This window comes from Azolla caroliniana, unplaced genomic scaffold, assembly GCF_043228905.1.
Source record: "Azolla caroliniana isolate FFs.n. ecotype wild unplaced genomic scaffold, voAzoCaro1.0.p SCAF_11, whole genome shotgun sequence".
NCBI lineage: Eukaryota > Viridiplantae > Streptophyta > Polypodiopsida > Salviniales > Salviniaceae > Azolla > Azolla caroliniana.
In genome coordinates, this window is record NW_028230446.1 from 17,338,322 (window position 1) to 17,357,459 (window position 19,138).

General features: G+C 36.7%; 2 protein-coding genes across 2 annotated transcripts; one reads left to right on the forward strand and one right to left on the reverse strand.

The window, feature by feature from the left end:
* Positions 1–1,955: 1,955 nt before the first annotated feature.
* On the forward strand, positions 1,956–9,795 carry LOC147858151 (5'-3' exoribonuclease 3-like). The gene is made up of 23 exons (XM_087326734.1): positions 1,956–2,261; positions 2,635–2,737; positions 3,659–3,735; positions 3,829–4,020; positions 4,098–4,217; positions 4,310–4,372; positions 4,457–4,603; positions 4,749–4,913; positions 4,981–5,058; positions 5,203–5,289; positions 5,485–5,766; positions 5,866–5,967; positions 6,311–6,406; positions 6,495–6,565; positions 6,673–6,801; positions 6,890–6,966; positions 7,046–7,086; positions 7,285–7,359; positions 7,454–7,611; positions 7,687–7,791; positions 7,907–7,982; positions 8,104–8,183; positions 8,371–9,795. The coding sequence occupies exons 1-23, from the start codon at positions 2,058–2,060 to the stop codon at positions 9,047–9,049; spliced, it is 3,207 nt and encodes a 1,068-aa protein (XP_087182860.1). The 5' UTR covers positions 1,956–2,057; the 3' UTR covers positions 9,050–9,795.
* Positions 9,796–11,457: 1,662 nt separating this feature from the next.
* On the reverse strand, positions 11,458–15,902 carry RFC2 (replication factor C 2). Its single transcript, XM_087327982.1, has 7 exons — positions 15,683–15,902; positions 15,337–15,443; positions 14,700–14,801; positions 14,410–14,605; positions 12,213–12,341; positions 11,944–12,138; positions 11,458–11,825 (listed from the first exon to the last, which is right to left on the reverse strand). The coding sequence occupies exons 1-7, from the start codon at positions 15,851–15,853 to the stop codon at positions 11,715–11,717; spliced, it is 1,011 nt and encodes a 336-aa protein (XP_087184108.1). The 5' UTR covers positions 15,854–15,902; the 3' UTR covers positions 11,458–11,714.
* Positions 15,903–19,138: the final 3,236 nt, after the last annotated feature.

Consider the following 19,138-nt stretch of genomic DNA (forward strand, 5'->3'; position numbering starts at 1 on the left):
ACAATCATTTATGGCTCAGTCGACTGGCGCACACGTTTCAACAAGTCGACTCCGACTTGGCCCCAATTGTCTATAGTGACAGTTAGGATGTTGTCGCTTTGTCGAGAAATCCGGTCCATCACAACGCCTCGAAGCACATCGATGTGAGATATCACTTTGTTCGAGACTGCATCATTTCAGGGAAAATCGGCCCCAAGAAGATATCTACAACTAATAATGTTGCAGATGGGATGGCCAAGTGTCTTCCGACAGACCGATTCCGGTCTCTTAGGCACTAGATGGGCGATTGAGTCAGACACCCAAGTCATGCTTCAGACATTTGATGACTCAACTTCAGTCTTTCAGACCCTAGCCAACCTGGATATTTCCAATTCGGACAAGGCCGATCTTTTGACAACCTCTGTATAAATATGTATTCCTTTGTTTACTCCTTTTTCGTTACAATTTTTTTTGTTGTATACACCCATTACAGGGGAGTGTTGAATATGGGTGTATAATGGTCATATTCACATTGTCCCTTTGGATAGACTAGGTTTAGGAAAATAATATAAATATGTCAAAGGGCAGTTGCCCTAGCCCAATTATTATATAACAGACTTTGTAACCTAGTTCATGATGATGTTGATAGTGCCAATCTTGTATAATTGTAACTTTTGTAATAAGATTGTTACATTATGAGCCTCTTTGTCTCTCTCTCTTTCACCCTGTCTTCTTGATATTGCTTTAACATCTTAACTTGGTGATCTTCTTAACATAGATGTTGTTCTTATTTCTGCATTGACGGTCTCAGACTCCAATAACAAGTTCTTCTATCCAATCTATTTACCTTGTTTTTACTTTATTTTGGTCTATTGATTAGTAGTAGACTCTCAACACTAAAGAAAGTTGTTATTGTTCTTTGTTCATGAACTTGTGTGGTTGTATTGTTGTCCTTCACAACAACTTCTCCCTATGTCTCTTGAGTTTCAACACAAACAACCTCAAGCATTGTTGGTCCTCATATTTTTGGCTTTGTGAACTGGGCCTTGAAGCCTTTCTTAAAGATGCAATTATATCTCCATCTTACGTCATAAAAAGTCGTACAATGACAAACGTAGTGTTATTCGAAATCTACTCCTTGATGACACAATTGACAATTTCTTTCCAGAGGATATTCATGCATATCTGCCGACCTCAATCTCTAACAGATATGAAGAAGTTTGTAGTTTCCATGTCACAACATGTCGTGCATATGACAATTGTATATCCATATAAGAGGGCTCGATGAGGAATCCATCCTTTGATATGTGTAAGAAGTGTCTTACAATAGGCCATGCTTCTACCAAGAGATGTTGTGGGGCTGATCCATGTTATTTTGGTCTCCAAGTTGATAATATCAATTCAGAGCACTCTAATCCTTTCCACTTTGGTCATGTTTTGACGGGGACAATCCAAGCTATATAGGAAGGGGAGTTGTGTGTTTATGAATATGCCACGCGACTCGCACATTTCCACATAACAACAATGAATATCTTGATTGTTCAACGAGGTCTTTTGATGACACGAGTGCCAACCTTGAGTACCTTCGTTTAGAGAAAGAAAGAAATATTAACGTCTTCTAAGGCCAAAATTGGCCTGAGAATGTTATTATTATTATCCTTGGAGGAGCTCAAACACGAGTAATGGGACCAAAGGTGAAGCATTTTTCATGAAGTATGTGATAAAGTAACGTGTTTCGAAAGAATATGCAAAATTCCGAGAATCGGAAAGGAGGAGCCTGGGAAGCAGCCTCTTGGAGATATGAGATTGGGAGGGGTATGTTTGGAGTTTAATGGAAACGTAGGGGCATAATAGCTTGAAATAATAAAAGCTGGAAATTCCTCAGATATTTGATGTAGTTATATTTTCAACAAGTCTTATTTTAGGGGTTATAAAGAAGACGGAGAACATCAAAACAACAGAGACAGAAGAGAACAGGGGGAACGCATGAGACAGGCTCTATTATTCCACTCCTCGCAGTCGTTTTTGCCATCGATCTGAAGACAAACAACACTAGTCGCATTCCGTGAAGATCTGAGATGGGTGTCCCTGCCTTCTATCGATGGCTAGCAGACAAATATCCTCTCATTGTTGTCGATGTCATCGAAGAAGAAGAGCAGTCCATCGATGGAGTCACTATTCCTGTTGATACCAGTAAACCTAACCCTAATGGCCTTGAATTCGATAACTTGTACCTTGATATGAATGGAATCATCCATCCTTGCTTTCATCCAGAAGATAGGGTAAGTATTTCCTTCCTTTATTATTTAGGGAACTTGTTTGTCTGTTCGTTTGCGTGCTTGTTTAAAGCTGTTTTTTTCTCTCTCTCTATTATAAGCTTAGACTATGCGAAGCTTTGCTTTTTGCTTAATTCTCATTGTCATCCTATTCGCGCTTTTGCAATATTTAGGACTTTGGGTATGTTAAGGTAAGTCAATTTTTTTGGATATTGCTCGATTGCTGAATTTTATCCTGTTTGCAGCTCAATGAAAATTATGTTTTTTTATTATTATGGTTAAGTTTTCCATGTGTTTTTTTATTATGTTGACTCTCTGTCAGAAGACGCCTTCAAAAGTTTCAGCTATTATTGACCTTTGAACTGTATTGTGTTTGCAGCCCTCACCTACAACTTTCAGTGAAGTGTTCCAGAACATGTTTGATTACATCGACCGGATTTTCTCTATGGTTAGGCCGAGAAAGCTTCTCTATATGGCTATTGGTAAGTGATTTTTCTATACAATAACATTTTTCTGATGTTGAACTCTAGCAATAAAGTAGACCTTGAAGGATATGTGCCTGTTACCCTACATACACAATTGGTTTTTATCTTTCTTATTGATTTTTCAGTCAAAGTAACAGTTTATTTACATTGTAATCTTTAAAATGTTTGATTAAATTAGGTCTTGACAAGACATCAGGGTGTAACATGTGTGTTAGAAGAAATGAAATTTAGAAGAGCGAGATTTATTGTAATTTTGGTTTCATTTGAGCCATTACTAATTTGATAAATGAATCATTTCTTAGTTTGATTCATGTCAACTTGAAGAAATATTGAGTTTTCTAACTGTTTGGAGTTGTAATTTTACGGGGTACTACTGTGGTTAAAGAGAAGGCAATGCTACAGTTTTCACCCAGACTGTAGTGACTAAACTATAAAGTTTATTGATATCTTTTTTGTTAAAATGGCGAAATTAAAGGTCATGCTAAATTTGAACAAGAGAAATCCAATTTGAATGATTAACCTTGAAAGGCAAAATATGTAATGGTAAAAACCAAACTTGTACTAGAAACTGTAAGAGCAAACATAGGAATATGGTTTTAGAAAGTTGCAAATTATTCCTATTTACTAGCTTCATATAATTTTGAGGCAGAAGAGAAAGTCATGAAGTATCCCAGGTATTGTTTTCATTGATATACATCATGTTTTCTCATTTGAACACTGCCACCACCTTACATGCAGCTCTACTCATTCAATAATTTACGTTTTTGCTGCTACAAAGAAAAATCCAATTTTCGTTTATCCTGGAGGAGAAGTCTTTTTAATATGTGGTTCTCTTTCCATAGACCATATATTTACCTTTCATAGCATCAATTTGTTATGCTTTTCCATTGGTTAATTCTTTTGCTCCATGTTTTCTAGATGGTGTGGCTCCAAGGGCAAAGATGAATCAACAAAGATCTCGCCGTTTTAGAGCAGCAAAAGATGCTGCAGATGCTGTACATAAATTATACTCGATTCCCTTTTGTGTTGATGCATTGAATGCAATTTAAAATTATAACATATTAAGGTGTAGTTTGGTTATTGAACAGGCTGCTGAGGAAGAAAGACTACGGAAAGAATTTGAAGCAGAAGGTCAAATTATTCCTCCAAAAGAAAAGTCAGAAGCTTGTGACTCAAATGTTATTACTCCTGGGACACCTTTCATGGAAACTCTGGCAATTGCACTACAGTACTACATTCATCTGCGGTTGAACAATGATGAAGGATGGAAGAACATTAAAGTGGGTGCCTCAAGTCTTATGTTCCTATAGCTGCATTGCTATTTAACTGCGAAAGTATATTAAAATTTTCAATATAGGTTATTCTTTCTGATTCAAATGCACCTGGTGAAGGAGAACATAAGATTATGTCTTATATTCGTCTGCAAAGAAATCTTCCGGGATTTGATCCCAATACTCGGCATTGCTTATATGGATTGGTATGTGATCTTAAGCTTGTTAGCAATATTGAAAGGTTCTAGGTCATCATTTGACATTTATATATGACGACTTTTCTTCTCTTGTTTTCCAGGATGCAGATTTAATCATGCTTGCACTTGCTACTCATGAGGTGCATTTTTCCATTTTACGTGAGGTGAGGCGTTATCTTTTAGAATGGGGATTTTGTCAATTGTTTCTTCACCATCCCAGACTTCAATGTTTTATTACAAATTGGCAGGTTGTCTTTACACCTGGACAGCAAGACAAATGCTTTATTTGTGGTCAAGTTGGTCATTTAGCAGCTGCCTGTGAGGGAAAGGTGAAGAGGAAGTCTGGAGAATTTGATGAAAAGGAAGAAGATCCAACACTCAAGAAGCCCTTTCAAGTGAGAACTGCGTCATTTGGCCTTTTAGTTTTACTATCAAATATTATAAACTTCTGTGAACATAATGGAGTTTTAAATAACGAGCCAAACACCACCATCATTTATTGTAACTAGTTCTAACATACTCACAATTCAATATGTGCAGTTTGTGCAAATTTGGACTTTGAGAGAATATCTAGAGTATGACATGAAGATACCAAATCCCCCACGGGAAATTGATTTTGAACGGATTGTAGACGATTTTGTTTTTATGTGCTTCTTTGTTGGAAATGACTTTCTTCCACATATGCCGACTTTGGAGATCCGAGAGGTTGGTGTTTTCATTCTTGTTATTTTATGTGGTAATTTGAAATTTATAAGAATCTTGTTTCATGTAGGGTGGTATAAGCTTGCTGATGACCATTTACAAAAATGAATTTCATAAAATGGGTGGTTATTTGACAAAGGGTGGTCAGGTATGTGCATCTTATGATGGCTTACAGCTGCATTTTGTTTGACAACACTTGCTTGTTATGGTATCCTTTTGATGTTCATAAAATCCATCTTGATTCCCATAACTTGCTGCTTGGCTCCCATTACATGTCTCTTGCTCCATGCAGGTGATATTGAAGCGTGTTCAACATTTTATCCAGACAGTGGGTTCATTTGAAGAGAAAATTTTCCAGAAACGAGCCCGTTTACACCAGGTATGCATTCTTTGGTCGACAGGAATACAAACCTTCAATGTTCTATTTTGGCTGGTAATTGTTTGTTGAACTGGAGTGTGTCTACATATATAGGAATGTTTATTGGATTCTATAATATGCATATATTTATAACTATAATTAGGCTGCTATGATGATTTCTATATCTTTAATGCTTTGTTTATTTATTTCCTCCAGCGTCAAATGGAAAGGCGACTTCGTGAAAAGGGCAGACAAACAAGAGATGGAAATTTTGCTCCAACTGTAAATCCAGCTGATATAGTTCCAGTAGCTCGGAATTCTGGATCCCGTCTAGCAACCATACCCCAGCCATCTCCATTTTCTGGAAATGGAAGAAACACAGACAAAATTCAATCCAATGGGTCAAATAAAGGCATGAATTCTCAACCCATATTATCACCTCCACTGAAGTCAATGCGTTTGGAAGGTGATGATTCTGTGAGAACCATCCAGTCGGAGGTAATACATTATGGGTTCATGATAACAAGCATATGTGTTTAATATCTGAGTCACTTGCCAATCAAATAAGTTTACTCTTGCACCTGTTCTATGTTGCAGGAAGAGAAGAAAGAGATTGCGGAGGAATTCAAAGAAAAGCTGAAGTCTGTTTTGAAAGAAAAGTCAGACCTGTTTAATACAGATGCACCTCCTGAAGACAAGGTTTGAGTTTTCTCTTGAAGTATTTTAGGAAATGATTTGTGGGGAACTTTGTAGCTTTGTAATCATATTTTGTGCACAATCTCCTTTATTTGAGCTGGGGAAAAGTGACAATTATAATGCAAATGTACTATGTAATTGTTTTCTTTCTTTTCACATTTCCTACTAATTTCTATTTCCATTATTTCACGATGTGAATTTGTCTGAGTTGGGAATCTGTATTTGAATATGGTGTTTTAAATTTAATCATATTTTATGCATAAATTTTCAGTTAGGGTTTTTTGTTTTGCATTATTATTGATTATAAGGTGGAACTGAAGATTGAATGTATGTATCATTATGACAGGTGAAACTGGGAGAGGAGGGATGGAAGGAACGTTACTATTTTGACAAGTTTAACGCACAAACCATTGAGGAAGCCAATGAAATTCGAAAGGATGTGGTAAGGCTTCAGTATTTGGCATCAGTTCCATGTAATTTCTGGACAGTGATCAATGTGTGTGTGTGTGTGTGTGTGTTACGGCACCCAGGCAGCAAAGTACACAGAAGGCCTTTGTTGGGTGATGCGATACTACTATGATGGTGTTTGCTCGTGGCAATGGTAGTGTCCTGTGGTTTTCTATTATCTTTGTGGGCGTACAATATTACTTCTCCATCCTTTGACAAAGCAAACTTCTATTAATAACCAATATGTAAACTTCTTTTTAGGTTTTACCCTTATCACTATGCTCCATTTGCATCCGATTTGAAGGATATGGACGAGCTTAATATCGACTTTGCATTGGGAAAGCCATTCAAGCCCTTTGATCAGCTTATGGGTGTTCTGCCAGCTGCAAGGTAAGCCTTGAAACTGCAGTCACAATCTATCCAGTTTTGTCTCAATTGTCTAAGCTCCAGTACTAATCCTTCTTTGTTAATTGTGTAGCTCTGCTGCCCTGCCCTTGCAGTATAGACGATTGATGTCAGATCCAGACTCACCCATCATTGATTTCTATCCGGAAGGTAAGTTGTTTGTCTAAGTCATTGCATTTAGCTATTTTTGAAATACATCTCAATCTGATTACTTATACTGCTTATGCAGATTTTGATGTCGATATGAATGGAAAGCGATATGCTTGGCAGGTATATATATGAAGAGCTAATGCTATTATAGTTTTGAGATTCATGATGCAATTAAAGTTAAAGATAAGAGGTAACCATTACAAATGATTCTGAAATATTTCAACAGAGAAGACATGTGCCACCAGTAACAGAATCATTGTAGGATCATATGCCAATTCTATGTTCCATCTCAATGTTTTGTTCATATTTTTTATCCAGGGGATTGCTAAGCTGCCATTCATTGATGAGGAACGTCTACTCCATGAAATTAAGAAAGTCGAGATCACATTAACTGTAAGTTCAGGAGGAGGTTGCATATGAGTTTTCTGTCATGGCAATAAAGAGGTTGATAACTAGATTTTATGATGGATGGCGTGCTGTTTTGTAGCCTCAAGAAACACAAAGAAACAGTGTTATGGAAGAGATGCTTTTTATTACTTGCAGTCACTCTCTAGCACCTTATGTCTTCTCTCTGTATGATTCTCATGGTCATCTTAATGGTTTAGAAAGAGCGAACATAACAGAAAAATTAGATCCTATCGCCAGGTATGTGTTCATGTCTCCCCTGTAAAAGCTTCTGTATAGTTTCCTACTTACGTGTATGAAACTGTTGCTCTGCAGTGGTGGAATGAATGGTTTTATTGGACTATGTAATGGTGAGGCCTGCCCACCTATATTTACTTCTCCTGTTGAAGGGATGCCAAACATCACAAACAACCAAGTATTGTAAGTGTGCTGGTGACTTGTATGGGTTTTTTGTACATATAATGTAAAGCACTGCTCTTAAAAGCAAACGAGTTGTATACTTTTTTCAACAAAATTATAATTTGGGGTCTAACAGGTCTGTTATCTACAAATTACCACCGTCACATCTTCACATCCCAATCCTCCCTGAGGGGGTAGAGGTACCAAAGAAGGTAATGTATTCGTCATTCTTGTCACATGTTTACACATTACATTTGATGCTGTGCTTGTGGACTCATTAATGAATATGAGTCTGGTTTTCTTTCTTATGGTTTACTCTGATCTAACCTGCAGGTTGTTTTGGAGCAAGATGTAAAGTTGCAACCTTTATGGCATGAAGATGACCCTAGACAACGCTTTCCCATGCAAGATAGGTATGTTGCTAATATTAATCTTTAAACATGTGTTTATAGATGATTTTGTATGTTCCCATAAGGTAAATTGATTTCGTTCTATACACATGGAGAGGTATGTTGCTAATATTAATCTTTAATAAATGTGGTGTTGAATGATTTCACATGTTTCTGTAAGGTATATTTATTTTTTTATATACATGTGCAGGCGGCCTCACAATGGTGGTGCAAATTATAGTGGGAGATTGAGTGAAGGAGGGCACCGGATGATACGTAACAGTGTTCAAGTTGGCAACAATAGGAATAAAGATTATAGTACTAATGCAGCTCGTTATAGGTCTGATAGTACTGTAGGAGGAGGTCGATCCAATTATGAACCACCAGGTTTATACGGAGATTATCCAACAAACAGTGGACAAACTTACTCTAGATATCATGGACTGCAACCACCTATTCTCCCTTATCAAGATGTACATCCACCAGGCCCTCCTGTGAATCAATCATATAATTATGGCTTCCCTGCACGAGATCGACAAGCTTCTGATCGTAACCTTGGATCATACAATCCATCGGAAGGCCCATCTTTACATCAGTCTCGCCACCACCCACAACATGCGTCTACAAATATGGCTGACCAAGGTGGTGAGTACTATAATCGGAACTATAATCCAACTCATCAAGCTGCTAGAGTCAATGCAAGGCCATGGGGGCCACCAAATGCACCTTTGTTGCCTCCACCGTATCTTCCTCAAGAGGTTCATGTGCCAGGTGTTGGCCGTAGTCATCCCCAGTATCCTAATCATCTCACACCTAACAGCTTCTCAGCCCTTAGCAGAAAGCCTCCTGCACAGAGTAGATGGACCTCGAGGCCACATGATCGCCATTGATATAGGTGATATCAGTTTTAAAGGATGTGTATTGCTGCTATCAAGCATCATTCAAAGCTATATGCGTGATGCATTCAACGTGGAAGTGTACTGCTGATACTTCAGAAGCTACGTGAGACCTACTTTTTATATGGAAGCTTTCTGAGGCTCTCTTTTTACATGGAAGGTATCTGATCCTGCTTTCTACATGAAAGCTATTGAGACCTGTGTTCTACATGGAAGGTTTGTGAGGCATGCTTTCTTTTTCATGGAAGCTTTGTGAGATTTGCTTTCTACTAGATGAAAGCCATTTGGGACAGCATGAAATATTATGGAGTTTGAGGGTGGCATTGCCCTTCGCATACGCATGGTGCATTGCAGCACTGACTGCATTATTGTATTGGAGCAATTTCCCATACGTAAGAGATGAATCCAAGCAGATCCTATGAAACATTGTACCCTTGCTTGTGGTTATTTCCATAGCTACCTGGACGGAGTACTCAACAATTGGCGATTATAAAGGTTTATGAGCTACCTTATCGTTTTTATTTGTCTGGGTAAGTGGGTATTTAAAGGCTCTGTGACAGTTTTTGTAATTTATGAATTTATTTATTCTTTTGTCATGTAATTGTAATTCTGTAAGGGGAATCGTGCTTACTCCAACGAGGGCCATGGTTTCATATGAATGGAAATTTATGAGATGGACAACACAATGGAAAGACACTGTAATGAAGCTCATATTTGGAGTATATGAAATTGTACCATTCCATCAGGCTTCTGGAACTGTTCTCTATAAATTAGGTGTATATACAATCACCAAGCTCAGCTAAGAGTACTGGAATTGCAGGTGGCAATGCAACATAAGTGGCCAATTAAATAGGATATTATGTGTGAGGTGGAGTTGCAGGTGGAATTGCTGGATTTGCAGGTGGCAATGCAACGAGTGGTTCGCTGTATAGGATATGATGTGTATTTGGTAAAATAACCAGACATAAATGTCAATGACTAATTGAAAATAACCATATGTTTTTAATGTATTAACAGCACTACAGAAGACAAGTATATGGTATGTATATTTGATGGAACTGCAGGTAGCAAAATGCAACGAGGGTGGCTGGCTAGATAGGATATGCTGTGTATTTGATAACATAACCAAACATTAATGTCAATGAGTACTTGGAAATAATCATGCTTTCAATGTATTAACAGCAGTACATAAGGCAAGTTAAAACTTGATGTGTCAGTTATTCTGGATTAAAACATTTTTTTACATTCTGTCTAAATCAAAATCACCATAGTAATGAATTTGTTGGGGGAACTTTCCAAACCAATAAAAAAATGAGGTCAAGAAAGTGCCAATGAGTATCTAAAACTTATGAACCAAAGTAAAAGGAACTTTTGTATTGAGATATAAGGACAGCTTAAATGAAATGCAACATCTAAATTTTGAGACTAAAGTAGAGGGGTTTATTTGGACTTTACTGTAAAATACAGTCCTTGACATGCCCAAGTCATAGCATGCATGTATTAGCAGTTTCTTTTTTGTTACAAATTGATGGCACATTGATCATCACATTGGCTTTTAATGCTGCAATTGCCAGGTTGAAGAAAAATGGTGGGGATACATCATAAAGGTTATGGGCAAGTTTAACAGGTTATGGGTAGGGTGATTGGGTGGGGATACATCATAAGAACCTATGATACATTGGTTTATAATAGGAGCCTTGGATGAGCTATATCATGGGAACTAGTTAAATTTCAATCCTTCCTTTAAGGCTAAGCTCCTTTCTCCATCTCTGTTATTCAACTACCTTGGTTTAACACAAAACAATATTTGATGGTATTTGACACCAATGAAATAATAGTTGATGGTCTACGTGGTTAGTTCAACTCATGATATCTCGCTTACAACTACAAAGGAATGGTACATAAATCATTGTTTTTTTATGTTTCACATCTATGATATGTGTTGTAGAGCATTCGCACTCATGTCACATGGATTTACATTTTTTTGTTTGATGGCTGCATTGTAAGATTGGGTTGCCTAAATGTAATGGTTGGATGCTTAAACCCTAAACCCTTTTATGTTTCACATCTATGATAGGTGTTTTAGAGCATTTGCACTCATGTCACATGGATTTACATTTTTTTGTTTGATGGCTGAATTGTAAGATTGAGTTGCCTAAATGTAATGGTTGGATGCTTAACAAGAACATGTTAGATACATTATCTAAATATACTATCATGCAAATTATTAGCACTTGTTTTTAATTCACAATCTAAATAGATGATGGCCAACGTAAAGCACCACAAATTTGTTTTGATTGCAGAAGTCAATACTACCTCATTACTCAAAGATGACATGGAATTCCATGGAATTGTAAAATAGATTTTCTAACGAATATGATCAGAATAGTAAACAGATATCCCACACGGGCAGGAGAAATATATATCTTTGAACCCACCAGAAATAATTTTGCAAATATTGTAACTCTTTTCATGCATATCAGTACATTCAACCTAGGGGTCCTGAACTGCTATAGAAGATCAGCCCATTAATACAGTTTAACCTACATGTTGAATCTCTTCTCATACAATGATCTTCCTTTCCTCCCTCAAAATGTACAACTTAAATTCATTCAAATGAAGTTGCATTACATGATAGTTATGCATTGTGTGAGGAAAGTTATGCAGCTTTTGCTTTGTCTCGAACATTACACAACTTAGCCAAAAGTCCTGATAGCTGTAAAAGTGTCCCCACACCATCAGCGATTCTCATATGAGCAAAACCAACCTCCTGCGAGAAAAATAAAGACCACGCAGACTGTTTCACGTATTATGCAGTTAAAAGTTCCAGTGCAATTTCATTTTGCAAAGCATATTATATTTTAGCATTCATTATCAAAATGGTGTACCTTTAGATACTCCAGTTTGAGATACTCAGGCATGTCATAGTTCTTTACAACTCGGAATAAGGTAGTTATGATATCTGATGCTGAATAGCCCAGATCATAGAGTTGCTTTAATCCGGTATAAGCTTCATCAATATCACCTCCAGTAGTGTGACGAATTATATTTATAACATGAAGAGGGTGTGGTTGATCACAAACCTGCACGACACAATTCAACTGATTAATTAACCATCAAAACAAACTACCTGGACGTAAGCTTCACAGCCACTCACTTTGAAAACATTCTCTTGATTAACAAAGTGAAAGCCACTAAATGTTGCTTGAAGGTTATTTAAAGCTTGACGCATGTCCCCATCAGCTGTAAATACTACTGCTTCCAGACCTTCGGGCACATATGGTACCTACAAGATTATTAGAATTCCCTTTCGTAAGTCTCCTCCAGAGTTCACTCTAGTTGAACTAACAGCACAAAAAAAGGAAAGATAAATAGCACAATGTAGTACATGACCATAGAATATTCAGGCCTGAATCTGTTTAATGAACCAAATAGCTTAGATAGGAAGATCTTTCTATGTTTTCAAAATCACGTGTATCATTTGTGCATTCCTTGATTATTGCCACATTACTGACTCCATACTTCATTAGATTAGGTTGCTAGATTAATGTTTCACGACGAAAACAAAATGAATGCAATAGGAACCACGCTATGTTCATTCACCTACATTTGCCATAATTGCAATTAGTTTCATTAAGTCGATATCCTCAATGGAGAATGACAAGAACCCTAAAAACCTAGGATTACAGGTAGCTCCACGTGACAAGTGGATAGAGATGAGTTATTAGTTTGCACTTTATGAGGAGGATAGCATTTTAAGAAATGACCTATCAGTTTACACAGTGATATACTATCAGTGTGACCAACGCAGAAACCTAGATTCCTTACAATATATCCAACACAACAAAGTGAGGGAAACAATATATTAATGTCTTCAGAAGGACAAGACCTATAACATCAAACAAATACATCCAGGTGACATCTGATAACAATGGAAAAACAAAAGGAGACAAACTCTGTCAATAGTAAATAGAGAAGAAACAGAATAGATAATACAGGGCAGTATGAGTTAGGTACGAAGCCTGTAGTGTTTGGGTGTGCTCATTGCCTACCATGATCGTCTAGATCTCTCTGTGAAGAGTTATTCAATAAGAGCTCGTCAGAATAATCATGCCGAATGACTAGGTCAACTAAGTAATCCCCAAGAGGGATGTTGCAGAGGTGCAAGCTGGTGTATGTGTTGTTGATCACATGTCTTCATGGTTGTTTATCTGAAGAAACCAGTGATGTGTGGTTGGGTAGTACATGCATGAGTAGGCCAACCTCACGAAGACAATCGCTATGTTTAGCAACCTTCTCTAGCTAGAATCCAAAGCACTTGAATCTCATAGTAGGCTTTGCACATGCAAAAATAAGGCTCTCCATCTGTCTTACCAATCTAACACATCCTATCTTTTAAGTGCTTATGTCTGCACAGCTCTCAGTCTCAACCTCAAGCTTAGGTGAGGCAGTATGCATCTGACCAATGGCATATCTGAGCCCCTCACACATGCTACCTTTAGGGGATACATCTCCATAGGTCCCAGTCTCAATCTCTAGGTTATGCAAGATGAAGACTTTTGCAGAGTTTAGGAGAAAGCTCAGTATGGAGCTTGTTGCTCAGTAAACTAGTCTGAGGCCTTGCACAGTTTTTTTAGCTTGACGAAGTGGTTCTTGGATATGATCCTTGTAGTATCAGATTGTAATATTTCATTTTCTTGATAGAGTTGTCTTTATTTCATCTTTTTGTTAAATCTTCATGGTATTAGAGAGGATCACATGAGATTAATCCACCATACATGCTTGATGGATTAATCTTCATGAAGGCAATCATACAGGATATCATCTAGCATTTCTAAATCCATAAAAAATGTGGAATGAGACGGGAAGCAGCAAACAGAATGTTAACGAAAAATATGTATCGGACTTTCTGCATGCTGCCTTCCTCACTGTGGTACTACAGTCTAAACATGTTTAGGAAATCTTTTGGAGAAAAATGAACTTTCACTTTTATATTTCCTCCTGGTCTATTTTAAGTTTTCCTATAATATATGTCTTCACTTATATACATATGCATAAGCACATACACGCATATAGACACACATATATGTATGCCTGCATAGATATACACATACATATATATGGTCATACATACAAAATTATATACACATAAATATGCGTGAGTGTGCACATACACTCATATATCTATTCATACAAATATACATATATGCCACCATATATTTACATATTCACAAATATACATACATATATATACATTATTAAAATATACACACAAATAAAAATCTTCAAAATATACATAGTCATTCAAATTTTAATAATCTAAAATCTGAGATAAATAAAGCTGAACCACATACATTTTCTGCTTGCACAACACGAAGTAGCCGTTCTAGGATCTCTCTATCTGAAAGCCTTGAAAATCTCACGATTGCACATCTACTTTGTATTGGTTCAATTATCTTTGATGAAGTATTGCAGGCTAGAGCAAATCTTGTAGTATTAGAGTAAATTTCCATAGTTCGCCGTAGTGCCTGTTGTGCTCCACTTGTCATGCTGAGGGAAATATTGGACGAATCTTTAAAATGTGAAACTGACCAAAGCCTAAAAGGCATGTCCTTTAAAAGTTGGAGTAAAAAGAAGAGAGAACCTGTCAGCTTCATCTAAGAGAATGATTTTATGCCTTCCTGGAGGCAATGTAACCTTCTTCTGTGCAAACATCTTTATCTTGTTGCGAACAACATCTATACCCCTATCACATAAATTGCCAATAAAACAAACATTATGATATAGATAAGTCTTAGAAAGTACAAAAATATGGTACATATTTCTAACCAGAAACCACAGAGACCAGTAGCATAGAAATTATTACCAAACCAAAAGTATGAAATTTTGGGGTTCCAAAATTGTTGACTTCATCTAAACAGGTTGAAATACTACTACTTCCCTATTAATGTACTATTTCATGGAATTTATATGCATAAAGACTGATTCCAATATATTTATACATGCATCTGAGCATGGATGTTCAGTTTTAACTTTCTCCTAATTATATGCTCTTTTTTACGAGGTGGTTATCTCGAAGATTTTGCTATCACTTTTATTGTACTTGCATAGCTCAAAAGGGTGGTGATTACTCTTCCTTGTATGCCTTCTTTTTTCTTTTTCTTACTTATGTTTGTAAATGGCAAATCCCATCACGAGATATAGATGCAAATACCTTTGCAGCAAGCATTTTGATTGGTTGAAAAACAAAATACTGAAACCATGAAAATTTAATGTGTAACCTGTCATCTGAAGCATTGAGCTCCAATACAGCTTCTTTGAAGTTTGCACCTAAGAGTTCATGAGCAAGCGCATGAATACTTGTTGTTTTCCCTGTACCTGGAGGGCCCTTCGAAGTTGTCAAGGAAAATAGACCATTCCCTCTTTCTTCACAATACAACGTAACATATGGTATCATGTCAACTCTACAGCTCATGGAAACCATAGTTATATAGTATTTTTCCTAGCTGAGAAAACAAAATATGAAGAAGCAGCATTCCGAAATCTTTCAGCTTGTTAAACAGTATTAAAAAAGAAATCTTAATGATCATATGCTCCAAATCAAATCAAGAGAGAGAAAGAGGATACAGAAAATATGAGATTAGGCATGTTCCCATCTCTGGCGATGACCTGCAACCTCGCCACTGCATCTTCGTTCCCGACGATGTCTGCGATCTTGTGAGGTCTGTATTTCTCCACCCATGGCAGGTCGTAATCTTTAGCGGAGAATGTAGCAGGGTTGTTATTGTTGCTGCCCATCCGAATCTGTCTCTCTCTCTCTCTCTCTCTGAGACAGGGACCAGTGCAGGAGACTTCGAGACTCTGTTTCTCCCCGCCAAAAGGACAGCAGCTTGGAGGTGAGGAGAAAGATTTCCCGCCAAAAAATGGGCCCTAATTCCTCTAAATTACAAGACTGTCCTTTTCTATTGTTACCAATAACCATGATTAATTATCTTGGCCTAATTAGGGCTTCATTAGGTCTTCTATGATCACTCCTTAACCACTTGTTTTCGAATAGATTGTAACTAATCGAAGCATAATGTTCCGAGCCGTCTTGATTCCTCTACGTTTTTTTAGTCTCTTAATTAAGCATGACATTGCATCGATTCGGTAGCTTCAGTTTCATTCTCAATTAAATACTTCAACAAGAGGTTTAGAATTGGATCGAGTTCGTCGATCGTAATTAACACCCCTATTGGTGGCTAATGAACGGTTGACACCCATCCCTTCCTACATCTTTCGGCAATATATGGTTGATGCTAGCCCGAACTCCCCAAAGGATGATCTTAGTGTGCGAGGAAGGATTCCACCAAGTAAGAAACGTGTCAAAAGAATCTTACATGCATCTATTAACATCCAATGATCACTCACTCTTGCTTCATCCACCATAAACAAGTGACCCATTCTTGCCCACACAACTAGTGTGTATACGATATGGGTCACAACTACCTGATCAAAGAATATATCAACATCCCTTATGTTAAAATCCAAGCCATCGTTGCCATCTCTACGCTACTTGGGCTTCCCTTGATGGACCCCTTTTTGTAATACAATGTTACCACAAATACAACTAACCTCGATGAAGATCCCACCTAGAGACAATTGCTTAGTATTTGTATATAACATATGATCTTGGCATTCAAACAATACTTCAAGATAATGGCTAATGCAAGGTTCATTGATAATTTCATCATCGTTCAATTGGACATTGCATATGAAGTTCCTAAAAAATGCCATGCATGAATGGTTCTCTAATGATCTAAAAGAGTCATTCGAGACTACCATGCTAGTGCAAGCAGTACCTTAGCTACCCCTTGACATTCCACATCACCAATAAACAATGCCTCCACCTCCCATCGAGATGCTTGCCAAAACTACATTGAGTTGGTTCCTTCTAAAGTAAAGTTCATATTGACCATGCATAAAAAGAAAGGGCATCCCTTTATATCTTTTTGATGATCGTCTAAACTTTTATTTTTGACACTATTAAGTTAAAAGGAACAACTTTTTGTCACTTCTGTATGGTTAATGCATGTTTTGTTTTGTTTTATCCACTAGAAACAATTAACATTGACTATTTATACTATCAATGTCCCTTTTTTCTTTTTCTTTTCTACGAATTATGTGCTCGTGATAGCATTTAATGTATTTTACCTTCATGAGAATAGTTATTGGATCACACAATGTAAACTTATTTATTTGAAATAAAATTTGGATACATACATTGAATCCTAATTATTGCGTTAAGTTTACAATGGTTGGGAACAAATGCAAACCTTTATAGAATATATAATACGTGTAGACTCTAAGAATAGTATGATTGTGTAGTCAATGAGCTTATCTATATCCATGGACCATCTTCGTGAATATTAAAGTAGGTTATGAGTGTATTGAATAAGCATGATATATAGCTTGAACTAGGGAGTCATTAAAAATATTCCCCTTTTTTCATGTCGATGGTTTTGTCCATGAAAATATTGGATAAGTATGGCATGCACACGAGACTTAGGGTTCATGGGATTAAAAGGTTGAGGAAAACCACAAGGTAATGTTGATGATTTTGTGCATGTGTAGATAAGGTAATAACATAGGAGAAATGGTTTGATATCACCAAATATGTTGAATGCTTCACATTTACATTCCTTCTTGCAAACTTAAGAGCGTTCCTTGCGACCTTCTTTGATTTATATTTAGTGAAGAATACAACATCATCGATTATAAACATAGGGTGATCTCTAGGTTATTCTTATGGGATTAATGAAACAATTTATCACAAAAAGCTCCATGTTACAAGTTACAACTAACAAAAGAGCTACAACCAGGAGGTTTTGCTATGAACTCAGGGTGTAACATAGATACGTTAATTCTAGGACTCGAATTAAAAATATTGAACGAGAACTACTAATTCATTTGTTAAATTATCCACTCATTTGTCTCCATACGTTTTTACTAAATTTCATTATAATTTATCATATAAACATTTTACTTATGTTCTACCTCAAGAGTCCGTAAAAAAAAATGTCAATTATAAGAGTTTGCTCCACATAGAATTAACTTTATGCTATGCAATTTTTAAGCCTTTTTGTCATTGTTGTGCTAATGCGCTAATTAATTGTTTACTCCGACTTTACACTAAAAAACGTAGACAATAATTCATTGGTTAGTTAAGTCTCCCTTTCTATCGTTAAAGTTTTGACAAGAAAAATTCCTTCAAGTTCAAGTCTAGGTCATTTTAACTAATTGGGATGTAAGAACACGTGTTTGCATGTGCACATTTAGAAAATGACAACAAGACCATTAGTTCGAATATGGTTCACCTCAAAATACTTTTCAAGACACAAGAGAGATATTTCCATGTGCACATTTTCTCTGTTTGATGTGGTTTGGCTACATGACAAATGATCGTGACTTTAGCATTTTTTTTTTCAGATACCATTTATCCAATAGCTACAATCAATAGATTGGTGGTGAACACTCTATGAATGGCACCAAGTCATATACCATACATATATGAACGAAGTATGCGTTTTTGTGGAGAGGGATTGATGCACTCATTTCGAAGAAAACCCTCGTGAAATGACTATGGTTTCATTGTCACGTATTTTTTGCTATTGAGCCCAAGCTAAGACAAAGTTAAAATGATTAATTTCAAGTACTAAAGAAAATACAAGCAAACTTGTTCGATTCTCTTAATGTGACAATTTATCTTTCACAAAGGAAGACATAGAAGGCAATATATAGGAATCTTTTATGAGGCAAGATGGGACGACCATGTTAGAAGCTCGGGTTCTAAAGAACACATGCACCTAGGATGCAACACAAAAAATAAGATGACTACACTGCCACGAGCTTAACAAATAGCACAAGGAATGGAAAGGAAAAGAACACATGAAGAACTTTGCTCAATTTGCTCAACATGACAGATTACAATTTATCGGTAACTAAAAGATAAGAAGGCCAAGAGGGAAAATATAAGAATGATGTACGAGACAAGATGGGGCAACCATGTTTCGAGCAAAGAAAAGAATAAACATAACTATACGC

Coding starts and splice junctions, on each gene's coding strand:
- LOC147858151 (XM_087326734.1), top strand. CDS start 2,058: ATGGGTGTCCCTGCCTTCTATCGATGGCTAGCAGACAAATATCCTCTC. Junction 6,407..6,494: donor ATGAAATTCGAAAGGATGTG/GTAAGGCTTCAG, acceptor TACGGCACCCAG/GCAGCAAAGTACACAGAAGG. Junction 6,802..6,889: donor GGTGTTCTGCCAGCTGCAAG/GTAAGCCTTGAA, acceptor TTAATTGTGTAG/CTCTGCTGCCCTGCCCTTGC.
- RFC2 (XM_087327982.1), bottom strand. CDS start 15,853: ATGGGCAGCAACAATAACAACCCTGCTACATTCTCCGCTAAAGATTAC. Junction 12,342..14,409: donor GTGTTGTGCAAGCAGAAAAT/GTATGTGGTTCA, acceptor ATAATCTTGTAG/GTACCATATGTGCCCGAAGG. Junction 12,139..12,212: donor ATCAAGAGAATGTTTTCAAA/GTGAGTGGCTGT, acceptor TGTGTCGTGCAG/GTTTGTGATCAACCACACCC.